The sequence below is a fragment of the Chionomys nivalis genome, chromosome 21 (assembly GCF_950005125.1).
Source record: "Chionomys nivalis chromosome 21, mChiNiv1.1, whole genome shotgun sequence".
Classification (NCBI taxonomy): domain Eukaryota; kingdom Metazoa; phylum Chordata; class Mammalia; order Rodentia; family Cricetidae; genus Chionomys; species Chionomys nivalis.
The window spans coordinates 30641986-30663583 of NC_080106.1; the positions used below are offsets into that span (position 1 = coordinate 30641986).

Sequence of the window (21598 nt, forward strand, 5' to 3'; positions counted from 1 at the left end):
TACACAGTATATTCCAGGCCAGTCTGGACTACAGCTGGGCTAACTAAATGAGACCTTTTCTCAAAACTCAAACAAACAAAAATCCTACAAGATAGGAGGGCACTATGGATAACAGTCTTTTGTCCAAGAAGCAAAGGACATTAGCATCCTTGAACACAACCAGGAACCGGAGGGGAATTTCAGTTTCTACCTCTCTGCAAAACGTCCCTGCTTCAACAGACAGAACAAGAAAAGAAACTTTAAAAGAGCTAGGACTAAGTGGGCATCTGGGAAACTACGTTCTCCAGCATGCATTGCTCCTCTAGGGCGCAGCCAGTGATGGACATAATCACGTTACTTTTGCGACAGGAATGGGCGGGGCGTGCGACTACATAACCCAGGATGCATCGCGCCTCCACTTTGGCCCGCGTCTGGTGCTCTCCGATGGCTGGTGCTCCTTGCTAAAGAGATCCCAGGGGTGGACAGTGCTTCCGCTGAGAACCCGCGCAGCCTCTCGGACCGTGGCATTTCGAAAGACGAAGGAAAGTGGACGAGGGCTGCATCACGCTCTCTTTTTAAGTTTAGCGTAGTCTGTGCTCAGGGTGGCAATGCGTTGCGGGCTTGCTTCCGTGTTTATTGTTTGTCGGATGCAGTGAGCAGCTAGTTCCCATAGGCCGAGCAGCTCGCAGGCAGATGTCCGGAGCTCCAAATCGAAGTTCCCAGCGTCTACTCATTGGCTCGCACCTGGTGCGCAGGCGCCCAGGCTCGGACCCGATCCCTCAAGGCCAGCGAGAGGCAATTGGCCTAAGCCCGCGAAATAGGAGTCTGGATTGGTAGTTGCTAGCAGGAGCCCTGGTTTCTTCCTTGACTTCTGCGAGTGGTAGTGTTTGATTGGTTTAAATCCGCGGGTACCTGGCATTGATTGGGTATCCCTCGCGGACGGCGTGCGGCCATTGGCTGGCGCCTGGGCCATCCCTCCATCGGCGGGCAGCGAATGAAGAAATGGGAACGGGGAGGGGAAAGGCCGCGACGTGAGCGCGCGACCTCGGGCGCCATTTTGTCGAGAAACAAGCGGAGTTAACCGAAGAGGGGGGTCGAGGAGAGCCGGAGTCGAGGACCCAGGAGTTTCCTGTGTCCAGCGCTGCCGGAGCCGTCTGAGGTGAGGCGGGTTGGAGTTGCGAGTGGCGGGGGCTGGCAGTGTCAACCTCGGGACGCGGGTGCGGGCGGGAGCGGTGCCGGGGGTGGACCCGGACCATTGGAAGCGTTTCCCGGAGCTTCGGGACCGAGGGGGCACACGGGACGGAGCGGCGGGGGGCAAGGCGGGAGGTGACGGACCCGACCCCGCTCGCGGAGCCTTCGCTCCCCGCGGGGAGCCTGGCGCCGAGGTTCTTGGAAGCGGAGCGCTGGGCGCGGGCGAGCCCCGTAGCTGCTCGGCCCGGGGCCTGGAGGCTTCGAGGATGGCGGCGGAGGCGGCAGTTCAGGTCCCAGGCCCTCGGCTCAACTCCCCGCGCGCAGGCTGCGTCCTGGTCGGAGCGCTCGAGCTCCTCAACTGCCCCTTTCTCCGGAGCTCCCGGATGGGGGGCGGTGGGCGCAGGCGCCCCGCGGCCTAGGTCCCCGGCGGGCGGGGACGGCTTCGGAGTTGTTGCCGACTCGAGCGCTTTCCGGGGACTCCCTCCCCTCCGCCGCCCCCAGCACGTTGTCAAGCCCCCCGCTTTCGGCTGCCCGGCGGTGGGAGGGGCGGGCGGGAGCGTGTACTTCCGTGTTACTTCTCGCCACAGGTTTTTTTTTTTTTTTTTTTTTTGTTCCACTCGCGCGCCCCGACGCTTGCACTATTGTAACCAAGCCAGTCCCCCACTTGGTCTCCTCGCTACCCGTGGGGTCGGTAGTCATGGCCGTCCTGCTTGCCCGGCCCCCCACCCCCAGCTCCCCCGGCAAGTGCCGGCTAGTGAGCCGAGCTCTCGTCGGGTCTTGAAGTTGGTGCAGGGCTCGGAGAGCTTTAAAACCTAAGGCTGAACACCAGTACCTTTTGGCCATGCCACCGGCTCTGAGAGTTCACCCACCTGTGCTCACAGACATTACTTGCAGGCGTGTGCTTCGTAGGTTTAAAAAGTGCCTTTGAAGGAGTTTGTTAGTAAAATAAGACTTCACGAGAGGTAAACGACCCTCAGTAGTCATCCCATTAATTGTCACACTCCCTTCTTCCGTGGGCATTTAATCCAGGCAAGCCTTGAACCAGTGAGCTCTAGTCCCAGATGTCACCTGTCTTTGGGGTTTTAGTAAAGAGCCAATTTTCCCCCCCTCTCTTCAAAACTTGAGTAGCAGTACTGGAGTTTTCCCTACATGTTGTGTTTTCCTTACGTGTTTCGTTGCAGTTCGATCATCTGTGATTACAATGGAGATTTTTTTTTTAAAACACTCATTAAGTGAAAAAAAAAAGTACCGCTTTTTATAAAAAAAAAAAATTGTACCAAACATTTTCCTCATGTCTTCTCCTCTGAAAAGGAGTAGGGATACATGTGTGAAAATGGCGGAAGTGTAAATGTTTATCCGTTTGAGTGATGCGGGAGAACACCGCATTATTATTTTGTCTGCACGAAAACAGACTGATGGTAGCTGGACTTGAGTAGCAAGCAGTGCCTGCACTTGAATGGTAGTGTGCTAGTTAGTGAAGGGTCTTCTGCAGGGAGAGGGACTTGACTTGGGAATTTGTTCCTTTTTTCACCTATGTGGTGGAAACAAGTCTAGAAGTGAGGCCCAAAACCATACTGACCTTTAGCCGGGTGTGGTGGTACTGGCTTGCTTGTAATCCCCCTGCTACAAAGGCAGGGATGAAGACCTTAGCAGTTTCTTTTGTCAGCAGCCAAGGCTGCATCTCAAAACCATTCTCAAAAAACAACAACAAGGGCTGGAGAGATGGCTCAGCGGTTAAGAGCACTGCCTGTTCTTCCAAAGGTCCTGAGTTCAATTCCCAGCAACCACATGGTGGCTCACAACCATCTGTAATGAGGTCTGGTGCGCTCTTCTGGCCTGCAGGCATACACGCAGACAAAATATTGTATATATAATAAATAAATAAATTTAAAAAAAAAAAACAACAACAACAAGCCGGGCGGTGGTGGCGCACGCCTTTAATCCCAGCACTCGGGAGGCAGAGGCAGGCGGATCTCTGTGAGTTCGAGACCAGCCTGGTCTATAAGAGCTAGTTCCAGGACAGGCTCCAAAGCCACAGAGAAACCCTGTCTCGAAAAACCAAAAAAAAAAAAACAACAACAAAAACCAGGGAGGCGAATCAAGGGGTGGGGATTAGGAACCCCTAATGAATACCTGGAAGTATTTTTTTTGTTGTTGTTTTGTTTTTTCGAGACGGGGTTTCTCTGTGGTTTTGGAGCCTGTCCTGGAACTAGCTCTTCTAGACCAGGCTGGCCTCGAACTCACAGAGATCCGCCTGCCTCTGCCTCCCGAGTGCTGGGATTAAAGGCGTGCGCCACCACCGCCCGGCTGGAAGTATTATTTTTAAAGCCCAATATTACATTTTTTTAAAAATTTTATTTATTGTATGTGTGTACGTAGGTGAGTTTCAAATTCTTGTGCCACAGCTCAGGTGTGGAGGTCAGAGAAAAAAAATAGATGTATTTTACTCCCAGACCAGGCAGAGGCCAGCGTTGTCCACAGAGCGATTTCCAGAGCAGCTAGGGTTCCACAGAGAAACCCTGTAGGAAGAGTCAGTCAGTATTCTCACTCTTGCGTGAATATCAAGGGTGGAATTCAGGTCTTCAGGCTGGTGTGGCAAATGCCTTTACCTGCTGAACCATTTTGAAGCCCTTAAAGATTGTAATTGTAGAAGATGGCTTTATTCATTTATTTTTTTTTGTCGGTTTTGACAGTTCAGACTTACTTTTGAGTGTGTTTTGCTCATATGTATGTGTGTGCCTGGTGTCAGAAGAGGGCATTGGATCTTTTGGAACTGGGCTATGTGTGGGTTTTAACCACCATGTTGGTCCTGGTAATCAGGACCTCTGGAAGGGCAGCAAGGGTTCCCTTGGGTTGCTGAGCTGTCTCTCCAGCATCTTGTTTGTTTTGAGACGGTATTGCTGTTGTAGTTCAGGTCGGAATCCTCCTGCCTCAGTTTACTGACAGGATTACAGCACCATAGGATTATAGATATTCACAGATTACTCACCATATTATCTAAAGTTAGGTTTCTTTCTTTCTTCTTCTTCTTCTTTTTTTTTTTTTTTGGTTTTTTCGAGACAGGGTTTCTCTGTGGTTTTGGAGCCTGTCCTGGAACTAGCTCTTGTAGACCAGGCTGGTCTCGAACTCCCAGAGATCCGCCTGCCTCTGCCTCCCGAGTGCTGGGATTAAAGGCGTGCGCCACCACCGCCCGGCTCTTTCTTCTTCTTTTTTTTTTTTTTTTGTTTTTGTTTTTTGTTTTTTCGAGACATGGTTTCTCTAGCTTTGGTGCCTGTCCTGGAACTAGCACTTGTAGACCAGGCTGGCCTCGAACTCCCAGAGATCCGCCTGCCTCTGCCTCCCAAGTGCTGGGATTAAAGGCGTGTGCCACCACCGCCCGGCTAAAGTTAGGTTTCTTTAAAAAATAATTGTAGTGTGTGTTTATATTTGTATGAGTGAATACATGCCACAGTACGCGTATATATAAGCGTATATGCGTGTGTGTATATATGTATTTATGTATGTATGTATAGGTTGGACAACTTTCAAGAGTTGTCTCTTTTTACTATTTGAGTCCCAGGGACAGATGCAGGTTGTCAGACTTGGTGGCAAGTGCTTTACCCATTGATGCATTGCACTTGCCCCCATTTGACACTTACTGAGTTACTACAAAGTAGTATCTGCCTTTTTGAAAAGCTTTGGTGTCACTCACTCCCTGTGTATATGGTATTGGGACTTGTACACAAGACATGAACATATTACTAGGCAGATGCTCTACCCTTGAGATATACCACTTGCCCTTTTAGGGTGTGTGTGCGCTATCACTTCTCTTTGGATAATATTTTTAATAAAAGCAAAACAAAAATTTAAAATTTTATGTGTAAATGTGCCTTCTTGTCTGTATGTGCACCATGTACGTTCGGGTTCCTGATGAGGCTAGAAAAGAGCGTTGGATTCCCTGGAACTGGAGTTACTAGGAGCAGTTATGAGTGGTCTCACATGGGTGCTGGGAATTGAACCAGGGTTCTTTGCAAGAGCAGTATATGCGCTTAACCATTGAGACCCAAGAACAAAACTTGACACTTACAGGAAAGAATTAGCTGAAAAGCTGGACCTAGTGACTCAGGCCCCTACCTGAGGCTCAAGCAGGAGGATCAGGAGCAAGTCAAGGCCAACTTAAACTCAAGTTAGCTTTGATACTTGTGATCCTGTCTCAAGGGGAAAGAAATTGGCTGAAGCATATTTTAAATGACCCTGAATAAATTTTCTGTTTCAGCCGGGCGGTGGTGGTGCACCCCTTTAATCCCAGCACTCGGGAGGCAGAGGTAGGTGGATCTCTGGGAGTTCGAGGCCAGCCTGGTCTACAAGAGCTAGTTCCGGGACAGGCACCAAAGCTACAGAGAAACCCTGTCTCGAAAAACCAAAAAAAAAAAAAATTTCTGTTTCAAAGTGACACCCAAATGAAGTTGTTTTGTTTTATGGTTTGGGGCATGGTACTAGAATGAATATTATGTTAAGATTTTGTGTAGAGAAAGCCCAATAGTGTTTTTTTGTTGGCTCACAGTTTTTATTATATTTATGTATATGTATGTATATGCAGGTTTGAAAGTCAGAAAATGACTTGTAGGAGTCAGTTCTTGTCAGTTGGCGGGTCTTGTAGATTGAACTCAGGTTATCAGGAATGGTGAAAAGATTTTCCCATTGAGTTATCTTATTGGCCCATGTTTTGGCTCACAGTTTTGTTTGTTTTGTTTTGTTTTCTTGAGACAGCCCATGTCTAGCTGTAGCTGACTTGGAACTCAATATGTAGACCACACTGGCCTTGATCTCACAGTGAACCCACTCTCAGGTGCTAAGATAAAGATGCTGGTCATCAATCTGGACCAAAATGAGCTCCTGCACTGTGCATAATGTTTTTCACATTAATTTTTTATAGATTTGGGGGACTACAGTAAAGCAAATAAAAGGAGTCATTCTTTGAAAAGTGTTCTTTTTTTTTTTTTTCACTCACCATAGAATGAAAAGTGTTCTTTGAGAAGGTAGTCATTAATCTGAAACCCTTCTTGTGTTAAGATTTGTAAAAGCTGCCTCTGGAAGAGTAGAACAGGACAGATTTAATTAAGAAATGTCTTTCAGGAGCCTGAAAGGAGAGAAACAACTCCACAGCATTGTCCATTGATCTTCATATGTTTGCTTGAGTTATACAAGATACAATAACAATAATTACATTTCAAGTCAAGGTAGGAGAATCATGAGTTCAAGGCCAGCCTGGTCTTCATAGTAAGGTCCTGTCTTGGAAAAACAAAAACAAAACAGCATTTCAGTCTTTCATTTTGGGAAACTCAGCTTTGATGATGTGGCTTAATTTTGTTATACTTGTTAAAATACAGTTCCTAAAGTTTGCATTAATGAAATAATAAACTGTAGTAGAAAGTTGTTTGTGATGGTATATGTCTGTAATCCAGTCACCAGGGAGGCTGAGACAGTAATATATCTTGAGTTGTAATCCAGCCTGAGGGACTATCTCAAACACAGGTGTGAAACTTTGGGGGGGGGGGTGATCACCTATTACATGAAATGCTGAGGGAGGGCCGTATACCATGAAAGGCATTGCATACATTGTGTGTGTGTGAATGAATGTAGGCTTGGCATTAGTGTTGTGAGAGGAAAACCTCAAGTGTTGGGTCTCATTTTCCACCTTGTTTGACAGTCTTAGTTGGTTTCCTACTGCATATTGCCAGGCTAGGTGGCCCAGGAACTTTTGGGATTCTCCTATCTCCACCAAGATTACGACCGGCACCACAGTTCCTGGTTTTTAATGAAGGGTCTGGAGATTCAAACTCAAGTCATTATGTGTAGGTGGGAAACACTTTTTAACAATTGAACTATCTCATACCCAGCCTACTATGTGCATTTTCTTTGTTGAGATAACTTCATTGTATAGCTCTGGCTAACTTGAAATTTGTGATGTGAACCAAGCTGACCTAAATTGGATTTTAATACCTCTGCCTTCCAAGTATTTAACACACCACTGTCTTATTTTTTTTTTTTTTAAAGATTTATTTATTTATTTATTATGCAAACAGTATTCTCAGTATTCTGCATGTATGCTGCAGGCCAGAAGAGGGCGCCAGATCTCATTACAGATGGTTGTGAGCCACCATGTGGTTGCTGGGAATTGAACTCAGGACCTTTGGAAGAGCAAGGAGTGCTCTTAACCACTGAGCCATCTCTCCAGCCCCCACTGTCTTATTTTTTGTTTTTAATATTATGATGTGGTTTTGCCTGCACGTATGTATGTGTATGACTAGAAGGATTAGATCCCATGGAGCTGGAGTAGGTGAGCTGCTACGTGTGGGTGGTGCTGGGGACCCAGCGGGAGACCTCTGTTAGAGCAGGACGCGCTCTTAACCTTGACCACTGTGCTATCTCCAGCTAGTCTCAGCTTTCCTTCTGCCCCTTCCTTTTCCTTGTTTGAGTAGTCTTATAATTTTTCCTCTCATGGCCTGGGACTGGGGAACTGGAACCTTACTGCATTAAGCTGCCTGGGCATATGGGTGCAGGTCTGCACACCTTGTCCCATCTCACACACACCCCCTCCCCATTTGGGGTGGGGAGTGTTTAGGTACTCATCATATATCTCTGCCTGGCTTGAAATTTATGTAGACCAGGTAGATAGCCACGTGCCTTTGCCTTTTGAGTGCTGTGATTAAAGGCATATTTCACTATGCCTAGTTCTCTTCTAAGGTGTTTGTTAAGAACTCTTGAGGATGGGAGGGGTTCCAAAGGAAGAATGCACTTGGATCTTTTTTTTTTTTTTTTTTTGAGAAAGAGTGTTAGGTAATTTTGGGGAGTTAATCTTAGTCCTAAGAATTTACAGGATTGTTGCTGCTGCTGTTGCTTCCCCCACCCCCCTTCCTGTTTTTTGAGACAGGGTTTCTTCTCTGTGTATGTAGCCCTGGCTTTCTCCTGGAACTTTACAGACCAGGCTGGCCTTGAGTTCAGAGAAATCCACCTACCTTTGCCACCCTTTTGGAATTAAAGGTGTGTGCCGTCACACCTAGCTGTTTAGAATTGCTTCTTAAGGCCCGCAGCCTTGAACAGATTGAAATGCATTATCTTACTGCGGGTCTGCATTTGCCCATAGTGATAACACCACCTATCTACACTTTCTTAAACAGAAAGCGATGTGGTATTTATATCTATGTGTGTGGGTGTTTTGTCTATATGTATATTTGTGCACCACGTGGGTCTGGTACCTTTGGAGGCATCAGATCGCCACAACTGAAGTTAATCAGTTGAGAGCTGCCACGTGGGTGCTGGGAATAAAACTCAAGGTCCTCTGGAAGAGCAGCTAGTGTGCTTACCCACTGAGCTCCCTCTAGCCTCCTGTCTGCATATTCTTGAAGCATAGAGACAGGTGCACAGACATGTTCTTGTGGCACTTCTTGAATTGTAGTTTCAGATGTAGTTCTGGTGGATGACAGTGGTTCTCTGCATCTTCGTATTGGTTACCACACCCAACGGGCTGGGCCCTCAGTTCCAGTGAAAGGGCATCTTGAAGCTTAGACCAGTATTTTTGTTGTACTGAGGGAGCCAGTTTCTCCCAGCCAAGGCCCTTTTGTTTTGAAAGTACACGAGCTGCTTTTGGTAAGCACACTTGTTCCGAATGTCTGCTATCTTCCCAACAGCCTGAGAAAAGTGTGGCATCCTGGGTCTGGGAGGGTGGGAGAGACAGAATGTCTGTCTGTTTGTTTACGTATGTGTGTGTGCCTACTTGAAGGTAATGTAGGTCAGGGAAGAACAGTGGGTGTCAGTCCTTCCTTTCACTTTGAGACAGGGTCTCTTTGTTCATTGTTATGCTGTGCCAGCCTAGCTGGTCTTGGGGCTGCAGGGGATTTTCCTGGCTTCTGCCTCCCATTTTGCTGTAGGACCAGTGGGATTACAGACACTTACTACCATGTCCAGCTTTATGGATTCTAGGACTTTAAACTTAGGTCCATGGGGCTGGAGAGATGGCTCAGAGGTTAAGAGCATTGCCTGCTCTTCCAAAGATTCTGAGTTCAATTCCCAGCAACCACATGGTGGCTCACAACCATCTGTAATGGGGTATGGTGCCCTCTTCTGGCATGTAGGCATTCACACAGACAGAATATTGTATACGTAATAAATAAATATTTAAAAAAAAAAAAAAACAAAACTTAGGTCCTAATGCTTACCCAGCAAGCTTACCCACATAGTCATTTTTCCATCGCTGTTTTTTTTTAAAAATATAATTTATTTGCTGTTTTATTTTGTGTACATTGGTGTTTTTTTCCTATGTGTACATCAGTGTGAGGGTGTCAGATGTTTGAGTTACAAACAGTTGTTAGCTGTCTTGTGGGTGTTGGGAATTGAACTTGGGTCCTCTGGAAGAGCATTCAGTGCTCTCAACCGCTGAGCCATCTTTCCAGCCTTCCCCTTTTAAGAGGTGTGTGTGTGTGTGCGCGCGTGCGCGCGCTGGCCTGCAGAGGCCAGAGGTGTAGGATTTGTAGAGCTGGACTTGAAGGTGGTTTTGAGGCACTTGATAATGGGAATTGAGAGAAAGCAAGTACATTCTACTACTGAGCTGTCTTCCCATCCCTTCTAAAGGCATTTCTGACATTGGGCATTTCTAAGCCCAAGAATAGAATTTTTAAACATTGGAAACAATTTTTAATTTATTTGGAGGGGCCCTCTGCCAGCCCCAGTGTCCTTGTGGTGAACAGAGATAGCACGTGGGAATTGGGTCTCTTTACCATGTGGGTCTCAGGGATCAAATTTAGGTCTTCATGCTTGGTGGCAAGTACTTACTGTTGTCACAGGCTTGAAAACATATAATTAAAGATTGTGTGTGTGTGTGTGTGTGTGTGTGTGCACGTGCATGCGCCATGGAGGTCAGAGGACCGCCTAAGAGGGTCTATTCTCTCATTGCACAGGGATTGAACTCAGGTAGTCAGGCTATGTGGCAAGTGCTTTTGCCTGCTGAGGCGTCTTATCTGACTAGAATATTAATTTTTTGGAACTGAATATGATACATGGCTTTAATCCCAGCTACTTGAGACAAAGAGTTTTGCGTGGATTTATACGTTGTAAATGAGCCTGGGATATGTGAGTTCAGGAACCGTGCTGGATCTACTATCTTTAAAGGCCAACATTTTTGTGGTGCATTTGGTTTATGCCTTTTCAATTTGTAATTTTGCTTTTTTTAGCTGGGATAGGAGAGGTACAGATAAAGTGCATGAACCCATTGTTATGCTCTAGATATGTCTGTGAGTATACCGTTTTTCTTTATTTTCTTAATAGTAATGTGTCTTCCAGTGACTTTTTTAAAAAGATTATTTATATGTTGTACAGTGTTCTGTTTGCCAGTATGCCTGCAGGTCAGAAGAGGGCACCCAGAGATTGTGAGCCACCATGTGGTTGCTGGGAATTGAACTCAGGACCTTTGGAAGAGCAGATAATGCTCTTAACTGCTGAGCCATCTCGCCAGTTCCCTACCCTATTTTTCAAGAGGCAGGGTTTCTCTGTGGTTTTTGGAGCCTGTCCTGGAACTAGCTCTTGTAGACCAGGCTGGTCTCGAACTCACAGAGATCCGCCTGCCTCTGCCTCCCGAGTGCTGGGGTTAAAGGCTTGCGCCACCACCGCCCGGGCCTATTTATTTATTATGTATACAATATTCTGTCTGTGTGTATGCCTGACGGCCAGAAGAGGGTGCCAGACCTCTTTACAGATGGTTGTGAGCCACCATGTGGTTGCTGGGAATTGAACTCAGGACCTTTGGAAGAGCAGGCAAATGCTCTTAACCACTGAGCCATCTCTCCAGCCCAGTTTTTCATGTTCTTATTTTTTCAAGTTTTTAGGGCTTAGAAGATGACTTAGCGGGCAGGATGCTCCTGTATAAGCATGGTGACCTGAGTGTGGATTGATCTACTCACCATAGTTGAGGAGTGGAAACAGACAGACCTGAGAGGCTTGCTGGCCAGCAAATTTTACAGAACTCAAATTCCAGGTTCTGTGAGAGACTCCCAAGCATCCTCCATCCCAGAAGATAGAGCAAGACATCTTGACTTCACCCCAGACTTCCACACACACCTACACAAAACTTTTCTGTTTATATTGATAATAGACTACAGAGAAGAAGAGTAGATAGGATCTGAGAGATGTGAGAGACAAAATGGTCTTTAGATTATCAGATTTAAGTATGGTAGGAGGAGCACATGGTGTAGGGAGTGGAAGGGAGTTTAAATATTGGTATGAATAAAAGATAATAGTATCTGTTGAGATTGGGAAGACTTTGCAAGCATGTAAATAAAAGTTAGTGGGAAGACCAGTTTTGTTTTTGTTTTTGCTTTTTTTTTTTTTTTTTTTTTTAAAAACATACTATGTGTTGGCTATCAGGAAATGTAATAAAAATCTGGACACCATAAGAGAAGCTTGAGCTGGAGGTAGATTTGGAGAGTAAATCCTGTAGACGGTTTTTAAAATCATAGACTGAAGTAGATTACTAAGAAAAGAATATAGAGAAGAAAAGGCTGAGGTCTCTTATGTTAGACCAATAGCTAATAAGGAGCTCAAAGGAAAATTATGTGGGATCTTCAAAATAAAAAGGTAAACCATCATCTTGGAGGGAGGGGAGTGGCTAGTTTTGTTTTAGGTGACCTAGATCACATTTCTTAGTTCACACTAGGTCGTGGGAGATGAGGGATAAGTGAGGGTTGGTTGTGTTTTATGGAGCTAGGGATAGACTCCAGGGCCACATACGTGCTGACAAGTGTTCTATAAACACACAACCCATATATTTGTAATTTTCTGTCAAATAATACTATTCATGTAAAATATGCTTTGAATATTATTTTGGCTGATGATATTTTGCAGAAATAATTTAAAAACTGATTTGAAAAATTATGTGGTGTCTGGAGAGATGGTTCAGTGTTTAAGAGCACTGGCTGCTCTTGCACAAGACTTGGGTTCACTTTCAACACCCACATGGTGTCTGCATGGTCTGTAGACCAGGCATAGAGTTCACAGAGATATTTGTACTTCATATCTGCTCCTAATTTTTTAAAAGATTTGTATGTGTGTTTGTGTGTGTGTGTGGAGAGAGAGAGCGCGCACTAACTCTTGACACATGCCAGCCCCTGCAGAAGCTCAAAGAGGACCAGCAACAGAATCCTGAAGATGTAGTTATAGACACTAAGTTATAGACACTAAGCTGAATATTTTCTAGTCTTAAAATTTGTTTCTGCTGCTGGTCGGTGGTGGCGCACGCCTTTATAATCCCATCATTTGTGAAGCAGAGACAGGTGGATCTCTGAGTTCAGAGTCAGCCTGGTCTACAGGGGGAGTTCCAGGACAGGCATCAAAGCTACAAAGAAACCCTGTCTTAAAGACCCCCCTAAAAAAAAGAAAATTATTTCTACTGATAAAATCTATTTATACTTTTTTTAAAATTTTGGGGGAATGAAAATAGTCTTGCGTTTTTTTTGAGACAAGATCTCAAATGTAGGCCAGCCACATTGGCCTTGAGCTCATAGTCAAGGATAATCTTGAACTAATTTTCCTTAGCTTTAGGATTTACAGGCATATGTACCACACTTAGTAGGAATATAGTCTTCATCAAGGTTCGAGATTATTGGTGTGATAAACACTTGATTACCATGAAGAAATTTAAAGATAAAGGTTTAATCTTCATGAAGTTGGGTCTGGAAAGATGGCTACATGGTTAAAAGCACTTGTTGCTCTTATTGAAGAGTTGGGTTTTGTCTCCAATTACCGAATGAGGCTACTTTGAACAGCCCATAATTCCAGTTTAAGGGTTCCAGTGGCTTTTTCTAGCCTCAACAGGCATGCATGTAAATAAATCTTGTAAAAAGCAAAATTACCTTAATTTACGCTTTAAATGATAAAAGTTTTTAATTTCTAATGGAGAAAAGGGTGTGCTTTGGTATTTGTTTCTGTTAGCTGACTAGAATGGTTGGGAATAAACTAATGAACAGCCTGCCATTTTAGCTTTACTACAGTTTGGGGTTTTCTTTTCTAAACCATTATTTTTATTTGTTTTTTTTGGAGACAGAGATTCATTCACTATGTAGCGTAGCCTTTGCTGTCCTGGAACTCAATATATAGACCAGGCTGGCCTTGAAATCACAGAGATCCTTCTGCCTCTTGAGGGTCTAAATTATTATTATTTTTTAGAAGATTTATTTATTATATAAACAGTGTTCTGTCTGCATGTGTGCCCTTGCAGACCAAAAGATGGCACCAGATCTCATTACAGGTTGTTGTGAGCTGCCATGTAGTTGCTGGGAATTGAACTCGGGACCTCTGAAAGATCAGTCAGTGCTCTTAACCACTGAGTCATCTCTCCAGTCTAAATTATTCTTATGATCACTTTCAGCTTTGGCTTCTTACTTGACTTTCAGTTAACCATTTAAATGCCTACAATATACACCCTGAAGTACAACTTTAACATCAAACTGTCTGATTCTGAAGCAGTAGTGTGGAAATAGAGTGAATAAATGGAGCCTTAGGAACCAGGGATACTGTGGAGAGGGGAGCTGAAAGTGGCAGTGAGTTTATTTAGACCCTAATTTACACCTGATCTCAGCCAAAAGGCTCAGTGAGGCCTAGTATCAAATCCAGATTTTAACCAAGTGTGCTCCTGTTGGTTCTGACATTAATTGAAATTGATAAAATGGATATCTCAAAAGTTTCAGGTTGGGGCTGAGAGATGGCTCAGAGGTTAAGAGCCTGCTCTTCCAAAGGTCCTGAGTTCAATTCCCAGCAACCACATGGTGGCTCACAACCATCTGTAATGAGATCTGGTGCCCTCTTCTGGCCTGCAGGGCATACACGCAGACAGAATACTGTATACTTAATAAATAAATAAATATTTAAAAAAAGTTTCAGGTTGTGTTATTAAATTTAAACTCTTGGAAGAGTCTTTTTTTTTTATATTTATTTATTATGTATACAATATTCTGTCTGTGTACATGTCTGCAGGCCAGAAGAGGGCACCAGACCTCTTTACAGATGGTTGTGAGACACCATGTGGTTGCTGGGAATTGAACTCAGGACCTTTGGAAGAGCAGGCTATGCTCTTAACCGCTGAGCCATCTCTCCAGCCCCCTGGAAGAGTCTTTTAATTTAAAAGCTTGGCATTAAAAAATCTACAGTGATAGGAGACATAATTATTTTTTAAAGGTTCTTTAATAGCAATTTAAATGAGAGAGATGAAAATTGAAAATTACTTAGCCTTCCCCACCAACTGAATTCTGGAATTTTATTTTTAAACAGGTGCCATGTTTCAGAACAGAGTAAAGAAGAACTGAAGACATTTATAGATAACAGAGATAGCCTAATTACAAAGAAAGCATTAACCTGCCTCTGAGGTGACTAAAGGGGAATAATGGTGATTTTGCGCCGGGCTCGGCCGCCTGCTTCCGCCCCAACCAGCAATGAATCTTGACTCGCTCTCGCTGGCCTTGTCTCAAATCAGCTACCTGGTGGACAATTTAACCAAGAAAAACTACCGAGCCAGCCAGCAGGAAATACAGCATGTAAGTATTCTATTCAGTATGTAAATACCATTGAAGCAAAAACAAATAGCCAATTTATTGGCAATTTATTTGACGATGTTGTGTGAGAGGTTAATTTGCTCCTTTGTTATTTTGCTTTACTATAGTACGTAACAGACCTTATACCAGTCTCTGACCATTTTCTTTATTCTTTGTTTTTCTACTTGTAAATGAACATGAAGTCGGGGTAGTGACATGCTGTTAGCCCAGCACTTGAGAAGCAGGTGGGGTGGATATATCTCTGTGCTTGAGGCCAATCTGTTCTATCTACCAAGTTCTTGACCTGCTATAGCTACATAAAGAGACCCTGTCTCAAAAACAACACTAGCATAAAAGAAACATGATCTGACTTGATTTGGTCTAATTCTATCTTTTTTTCCACTTCAGCATTAAGATGGATGGCTTAGCAGAGAAAAGTGCTTACTGTGTATTGAATGTGAGGATGGACAATAGGATTCCTTAAGCCCACATAAAAGTTGAGAAAGTTTGGCAGCCTGCTTATAATCTCAGCACACTGAAAGGAGAGACAGAATCCCAGGACAATGAAGACTAGCCAGATTAGCCATAAGTGATGAACTCTGTGTTCAACCACAGGCCCTCCCTCAGTAAAGTGGAGCGTGATGAAGGAAGACATCTGATGTCAGCCTTGGGCCTTCGTAGGCACCCTCACACTCATGTATCTGTAATGGTACATGTTCCCACATGCTAACACATACATGCACACAGCACACATAAAAGGTTGAAATTGCCCTGGAAGTATAAGGTGCTCTGGAGTGGAGTGCTTGCTTAGCATGAATGAGGTCGCAAGTTGAGTAACTGTTGTCTTTTAGCATTTAACCATCTTGCTGGGTATGAAATATTTTTGATCCACAAGTAAAGATGCTAAACATTTGTGTTCCATGTATTGACTTTTACATCTTTGGAGAATTACCTGTTAAATCATCATCATCCCCTCACCCTACTGGAGAGATGGCTTTGCAGTTAGGAGCACCTGCTGCTGCTCTTTCAGAGGACTGGAATTTGGTTTCCTGCGTCTGCCTTGGGTGGCTTGCAACTTCCCATAACTCCAGTTCCAGACAATCCAGTGTCCTTCTAGTGTTCACTGACACGGACATAAAAAAAAAAAAAAAGAAAACCAAATCTTTAAATCCTTGCTTTCTGTAGTGTATATTTTACATGTGTTAGTATGTCATTCTATCTATGAAAAGTAGCTGAGTGTGGTATAGTCCCATTTGGAGATTGAAGCAGAATTGCTAAATATTGAAGCAAAAAGATTACTGTGAATTTGAAGCCAGCCTGGGCATCCTGTAACCTTGTCCCAAACCAAACCAAACTAAACCACATTTAATTCTCTCCTTTCTATAATAGAAATTGTAGTTGATTTTGATTCATAGGTAGCTAACATAAGTGAAATATTTACCTGATTTTCTTAGCCAAATCTAAGAAAGGATTTACGCATCGGTATTTAGTTTTGGTCTTTTATTTTGGGGTATGTGTGTAACAATTGTAGGTTTGCTTAATTCTTTTTTTTTTTTTTTTTTTTGGTTTTTCGAGACAGGGTTTCTCTGTGGTTTTGGAGCCTGTCCTGGAACTAGCTCTTGTAGACCAGGCTGGTCTCGAACTCACAGAGATCCGCCTGCCTCTGCCTCCCAAGTGCTGGGATTAAAGGCGTGCGCCACCACCGCCCGGCTAGGTTTGCTTAATTCTTAAAAAATGTGTAATACATGAACTGATTGGTTAGCTTGCCTATTTATTTCTACCCACGGGCAGTGGGTATTAAGTTGTTTTCTTTCTTAACTAGCTTTAAAAAGACAGTATATCTGCATATATAGGAATGTTAGCCTTTTTAAATATGATACCCTTTCTCTTTTCTCCTTTTTTGGGACAGGGTTTCACCATGTAACTCTGGCTGGCCTGAACTCCTTCACAGATCAGGCTGGCCTTGAACTGCCGCCTCTGTGTCTCTGCTGGCATTTAAGGTGTGTGCCACCACATCAAGCAAAATTTTATTTGATTGTTTTGCCTATAGCATATATGTATGCGCTGTGCTTACCTAGTGCCTTGGGAGGCCAGAAAAGAGCATCCCCCCCCCCCAGCTGGTGTTAAGGGACCATCCTTACCCACTGAGCCATCTTTTTTTGTTTGTTTTTCAAGGTAGGGTTTCTCTGTGTAATCCTGGCTGTCCTGGAACCCACTCTGCAGGCTGGCCTTGAATTCATATGTACCTCCTAAGTACTGAGACTAAAGGTGTGCACTGAACCATCTTGTCTCTTAGTTGTGTTTGTTTCGAGACAGGGTTTTTCTGTGTAACAGCCCTGGCTGTCCTGGAACTCACTTTGTAGACCAGACTGGCTTCTAGCTCACACAGATCTGTCTGTCTCTGTCTCCTGTGTGCTGGGATTAAAGGTGTGCACCGCCACATCTGGCACACTTTTAATTTTTAAAAAATTTTATGTATGTGAGAATTGTTCTTGCTTGTATTTCCATACTGTGTGCATTCCTGGGGCATATGGAGTTTAAAAATGGTCATAGAAAATCTTGGAACTTGAGTTATAGATGGATGTTAGCTACTGTGGGTGCTGGAATTGAACCTGGATCCTCTGCTAGAATATCCAATGTTTTCAGTTGCTGAGTCATCTCTCCAAGCTCTGCTTGGTTTTTGTTTAGTTTAGTTTGGTTTGTTGTTTCAAGACAGGGTTTCTCTGTAGCTTTGGAGCCTGTCCTGGAACTAGCTCTTGTAGACCAGGCTGGCCTCGAACTCAAAAAGATACGCCTGTCTCTGCCTCCTGAGTGCTGGGATTAAAGCCATGCGCCACCACCACCCTGGCTGTTTTGTTTCTTGAGACAGTCTCACTGTAGCCTCATTGGTTATGCATGTGCACCCATGGTGCCTACTCTACAAACCGTGTATGGATCTTATTCTCACCTTCTTAAACTGGGCCCGTGATACAGGTTGAGGCTGTATTCCCTGGAAGCAGGTATGAGAATTTGGAAAGTAGGATAAAACTAATGTGTCAACTCTGAAGGTTAGGATGGGATGAGACTGGGAATCTACAGTTTGGCTGAGGAACTGTGGTTCAGCCCCAATTAAACCTGAGTTAATGCTAGGCATTTGTTTGCACACCTTTAATCCCAGAACTCAGGAGACAGAGGCAGGTGGATCTCTGTGTGTTTGAGGACAGCCTGCTTGGGTTCTCTTTTAAAAATGCTGCTTTATGATCATTTTTAAAATATTAGCATTATTCATTCATTCATCCGTCTGTCCATTTATTTAGGTGTGAGGAATATTTTGTGACAGAATGATTTTGAACTCACAGCACTCTTCAACTTCAACTGATTTGAAGGATAAAGTATAATACAATAAACCTACACTTATCTACCCTCTAACTTTATTTCAAGACATAATCTGTCTTCATACAGCCTGTTTGCCCTATTTAGAGCAGATTTCATACATAATTTCATCTATTTGTGGTAATATAAACTTAACCAATATTGTCTATCGTTGTTATTTTGATACTGGGTTTCTCTCAGTAGCCCTGTCTGTCCAGCAACTTTAGATCAGGCTGGCCTTAGATTCACCTGCCTCTGCTTCCTGAGTGCTGGGATTTAAGATGTGTACCACCACAGCCAACTTATTTTTAAATTTTATAATAAATTTTGTCTTCTATTTTCATTCATTCATTCATTTATTTATTTATTTATTTATTTATTTAGGTCTTCTATTTTTAGACAAGGTCTCATATAATCTTGGTTGACCTGGAACTTATACTTTTCTGCTTTGGCCTCCCAAGTACTGGAATACAGATACTGTCATGGAATAAATTTGTCTTCCTTCCTTTTTTCCTCCTTTTCTCCCTTCTCTGTCTTTCCCCTTTCCGTCTTGGTAGGGATTAAACCCAGGCCATAGCTTTTTTTTTTTTTTTTTTTTGAGGGTTCAAGGATCCTCTTTAGCATCCTAAATAGCTGGGAATATTGAAATGCTACTATACTTGTCTTCTGTGTTTCAGAAGTGCAAAAATAAGAAATTTAAGTCACGCTTATTCAGCCAGATGTAGTGGCTCATGCCTTTTAATCTCAGGAGGCAACAGAGGCAGGCAGATCTTTTTGAGTTCAAGGCCATCCTGGTCTAGAGATCCAGGACAGCCAGAATTACATAATGAGACACTTGTCTCAAAAACATTTAAGTTACATTTATTTATGACATTTTTACTTTATTGTTTTTGTGGAGGCTGGTTGTATGTGCCACAGAGTGATTATGGTGGTCAGAGGACAGCATGTAGGAGTTGATTTTTCTCTTTGCATTAGGTGGATCCAGACAGGTTGCTCTTGGGCTTTCAAGCTTGGTAGCAAGCATCTTTCCTGTGGAGCCATCTTGCCAACTAAAATAGCACTGATATTTAATTATCATAGTCACATTTCTCCTGTTTGCTTTATTTAGAAAGTTGGTGATGAAGATTTTGGGCTAGTAAGATAGAATCTAGGAGTTTGTGCTTGCCAGACAAGTGTGCTGCCACTGAGCCATATTCTCAGCTGCCTTGATCCTGCTTGTGCATGTGGGTTTTGAGGCAGGGTCTCACTATGTTAGCCCTGGCTGATGTGGAACTCAATGGATATTTGCTCACCTTTGCTTCCTAAGTACTTTTTGTTTGCGATCCAGTTCTTACCAGATGTTTATTTTCTTGTAGTTTTGTAGTTATTGTTACTCATTCTATGGCAGTATGAAATGCCTAGAGCAGGTGCTGGTGGGTTATGTGCTCATTGCACAACATACAAAGACCTGAGTTAGGATTCTCAGCATCCATGTAAAGAGTTAGGCATGGTGGCATAGGTACATACATGGTTTTAGTACCTCCTGGTACTGAGGAGCTGGAGACTGGTACCTGCCTTTTCCAGCAAATGCATTTTGTCAGTTTTTTTTTTTTATATTTACTTATTTATTTGTTATGTATACAATATTCTGTCTGTGTATATGTCTGCAGGCCAGAAGAGGGCACCAAACCTCATTACAGATGGTTGTGAGCCACCATGTGGTTGCCGGGAATTGAACTCAGGACCTTTGGAAGAGCAAGCAATGCTCTTAACCACTGAGCCATCTCTCCAGCCCCATTTTGTCAGTTTTTGAAGATAATCTAAGGCAGTTCACTATAATATTTAGTTCAGAAAGCAATGGATAAATATAATTCCTAACCCAAAGTAGGTAATTATGTATTTTATTGATCACTTACTTATTTTGAATGATGCCCAGAACTTGAAGTCCTCCTGCTTCAGCTTCCCGGTGCTGGCATTACAAGCATGTACACCACACCCAGATATCTGTAATGCCTTTTTGAGTATTCTTTTTTCTTTTCTTTTCTTTTCTTTTTCTTTCTTTCTTTCTTTTTTTTTTTTTTTGAGATGGGTTTTTCTGTAGCTTTGGAGACTGTCCTGGAACTTTAGCTCTTGTAGACCAGGCTGGCCTTGAACTCACAGAGATCTGCCTGTCTCGCCCGGGATTAAAGGCGTGCGCCACCACTGACTGGCTGAAATGCCTTTTTTTAAAAATTAATTTTATTATTTTTTAAGATAATATAATTATATCATTTCCCCCTCCAAACCCTCCCAAAAATACCCTTCCTTGCTCTTTCAAATTCATGTTCTCTTTCTCGCATTAATTGAAACATACATATATGTCCATATATGTGTATACATAACATTTCTGAAATACAGCTGCTCAATCTGTATATACTTGCATGTATTTTCATGTCTGACTCTTTGATACTGGTTTATAAATTGGTGTGCTCTTTTATTGTTTTAGGCAAAGTCTTACATAGTCCTCATTGGCCTTAAGCTTGCTATGTACCTGCGAATGGTCTTAAATTTTCACCTTTTCTGCATCTGTCTTCCTAGTTACTGGAATTATAGACATATGCCACTATGTTTGACTTATTTTTAATGTCTTTAATATATATGCCATATATTAAAGATTTATATTTACTTGTCCGTATGTGTGGACCTATGGGGGCCAGATGAAAATGTCAGATCCCTCAAGCTGGAGTTACATGCAGTGTGAGCTTACTCGGTGTGGGTGCTGGTAAGAGAACTTGGTCCTCTAAAAAAGCAGTGTGTGTTCTTAACTGCTAAGCTGTCTCTCCAGCACTTAAATAGTATTTATTTTTTATTTTTATTTTTATTTTTTTTTTGGTTTTTTGAGACAGGGTTTCTCTGTGGTTTTGGAGCCTGTCCTGGAACTAGCTTTTGTAGACTAGGCTGGTCTCGAACTCACAGAGATCCGCCTGCCTCTGCCTCCCAAGTGCTGGGATTAAAGGCGTGCGCCACCACCGCCCGGCTAGTATTTTTTTATTCTTTTAATTTCATTTATATAATGTATATTCATCATTTCCACCCACCACTACCTCTGTCTAACTGCCCTTAGTCTCCCTACCCCATCTTCCTCCCAGAATCATAAACGTTTGATTTGTTTGTAGTAGTTGTTATTAATAACTTTCAGAGTTCAATTAGTGTGGCAATAGTCCTCAGCTTTTGTGTTGTGACCCTTTTGGCAGCCCTCATTTCCAAAGAATTTATATTATGATTCTTAACAGTAGCAAAATGCCAGTTATGAAGTAGCAATGAAAATAATTTTATGGTTTGGGTTCACCACAACATGAACTGAAATAAAGGGCCACAGCATTAGGAAGGTTGAGAACCACTGCACTATGGCATGAATGGTCACTTCCCAATGGAGAGTAACTATTCATCTCTTAGCCATCAACTGCCAATAGTACCTTCCTGGGAGATTTTTGAAATCTTAATGCCAGCATTTAACAATTATAACTATTTACCCACAATGTTTGCTAGGCTCCTTTCTAGGC

General features: G+C 43.2%; 1 protein-coding gene across 4 annotated transcripts in view; it reads left to right on the forward strand.

Moving 5' to 3' along the window:
• The first annotated feature begins 420 nt into the window (after nucleotides 1–420).
• Nucleotides 421–21598, forward strand: part of Cnot1 (CCR4-NOT transcription complex subunit 1) — a 79444-nt gene continuing 58266 nt past the window's right edge. For 2 of the 4 annotated variants that reach the window (XM_057753979.1, XM_057753981.1), the window contains exons 1-2: nucleotides 421–1138; nucleotides 14467–14729. In XM_057753979.1, the coding sequence (XP_057609962.1) occupies nucleotides 14628–14729 (102 nt within the window). In that variant the 5' untranslated portion in view covers nucleotides 421–1138; nucleotides 14467–14627. The remainder of the gene's footprint in view (nucleotides 1139–14466; nucleotides 14730–21598) is intronic. The other 2 variants (XM_057753982.1, XM_057753983.1) reach the window with 1 other exon arrangement.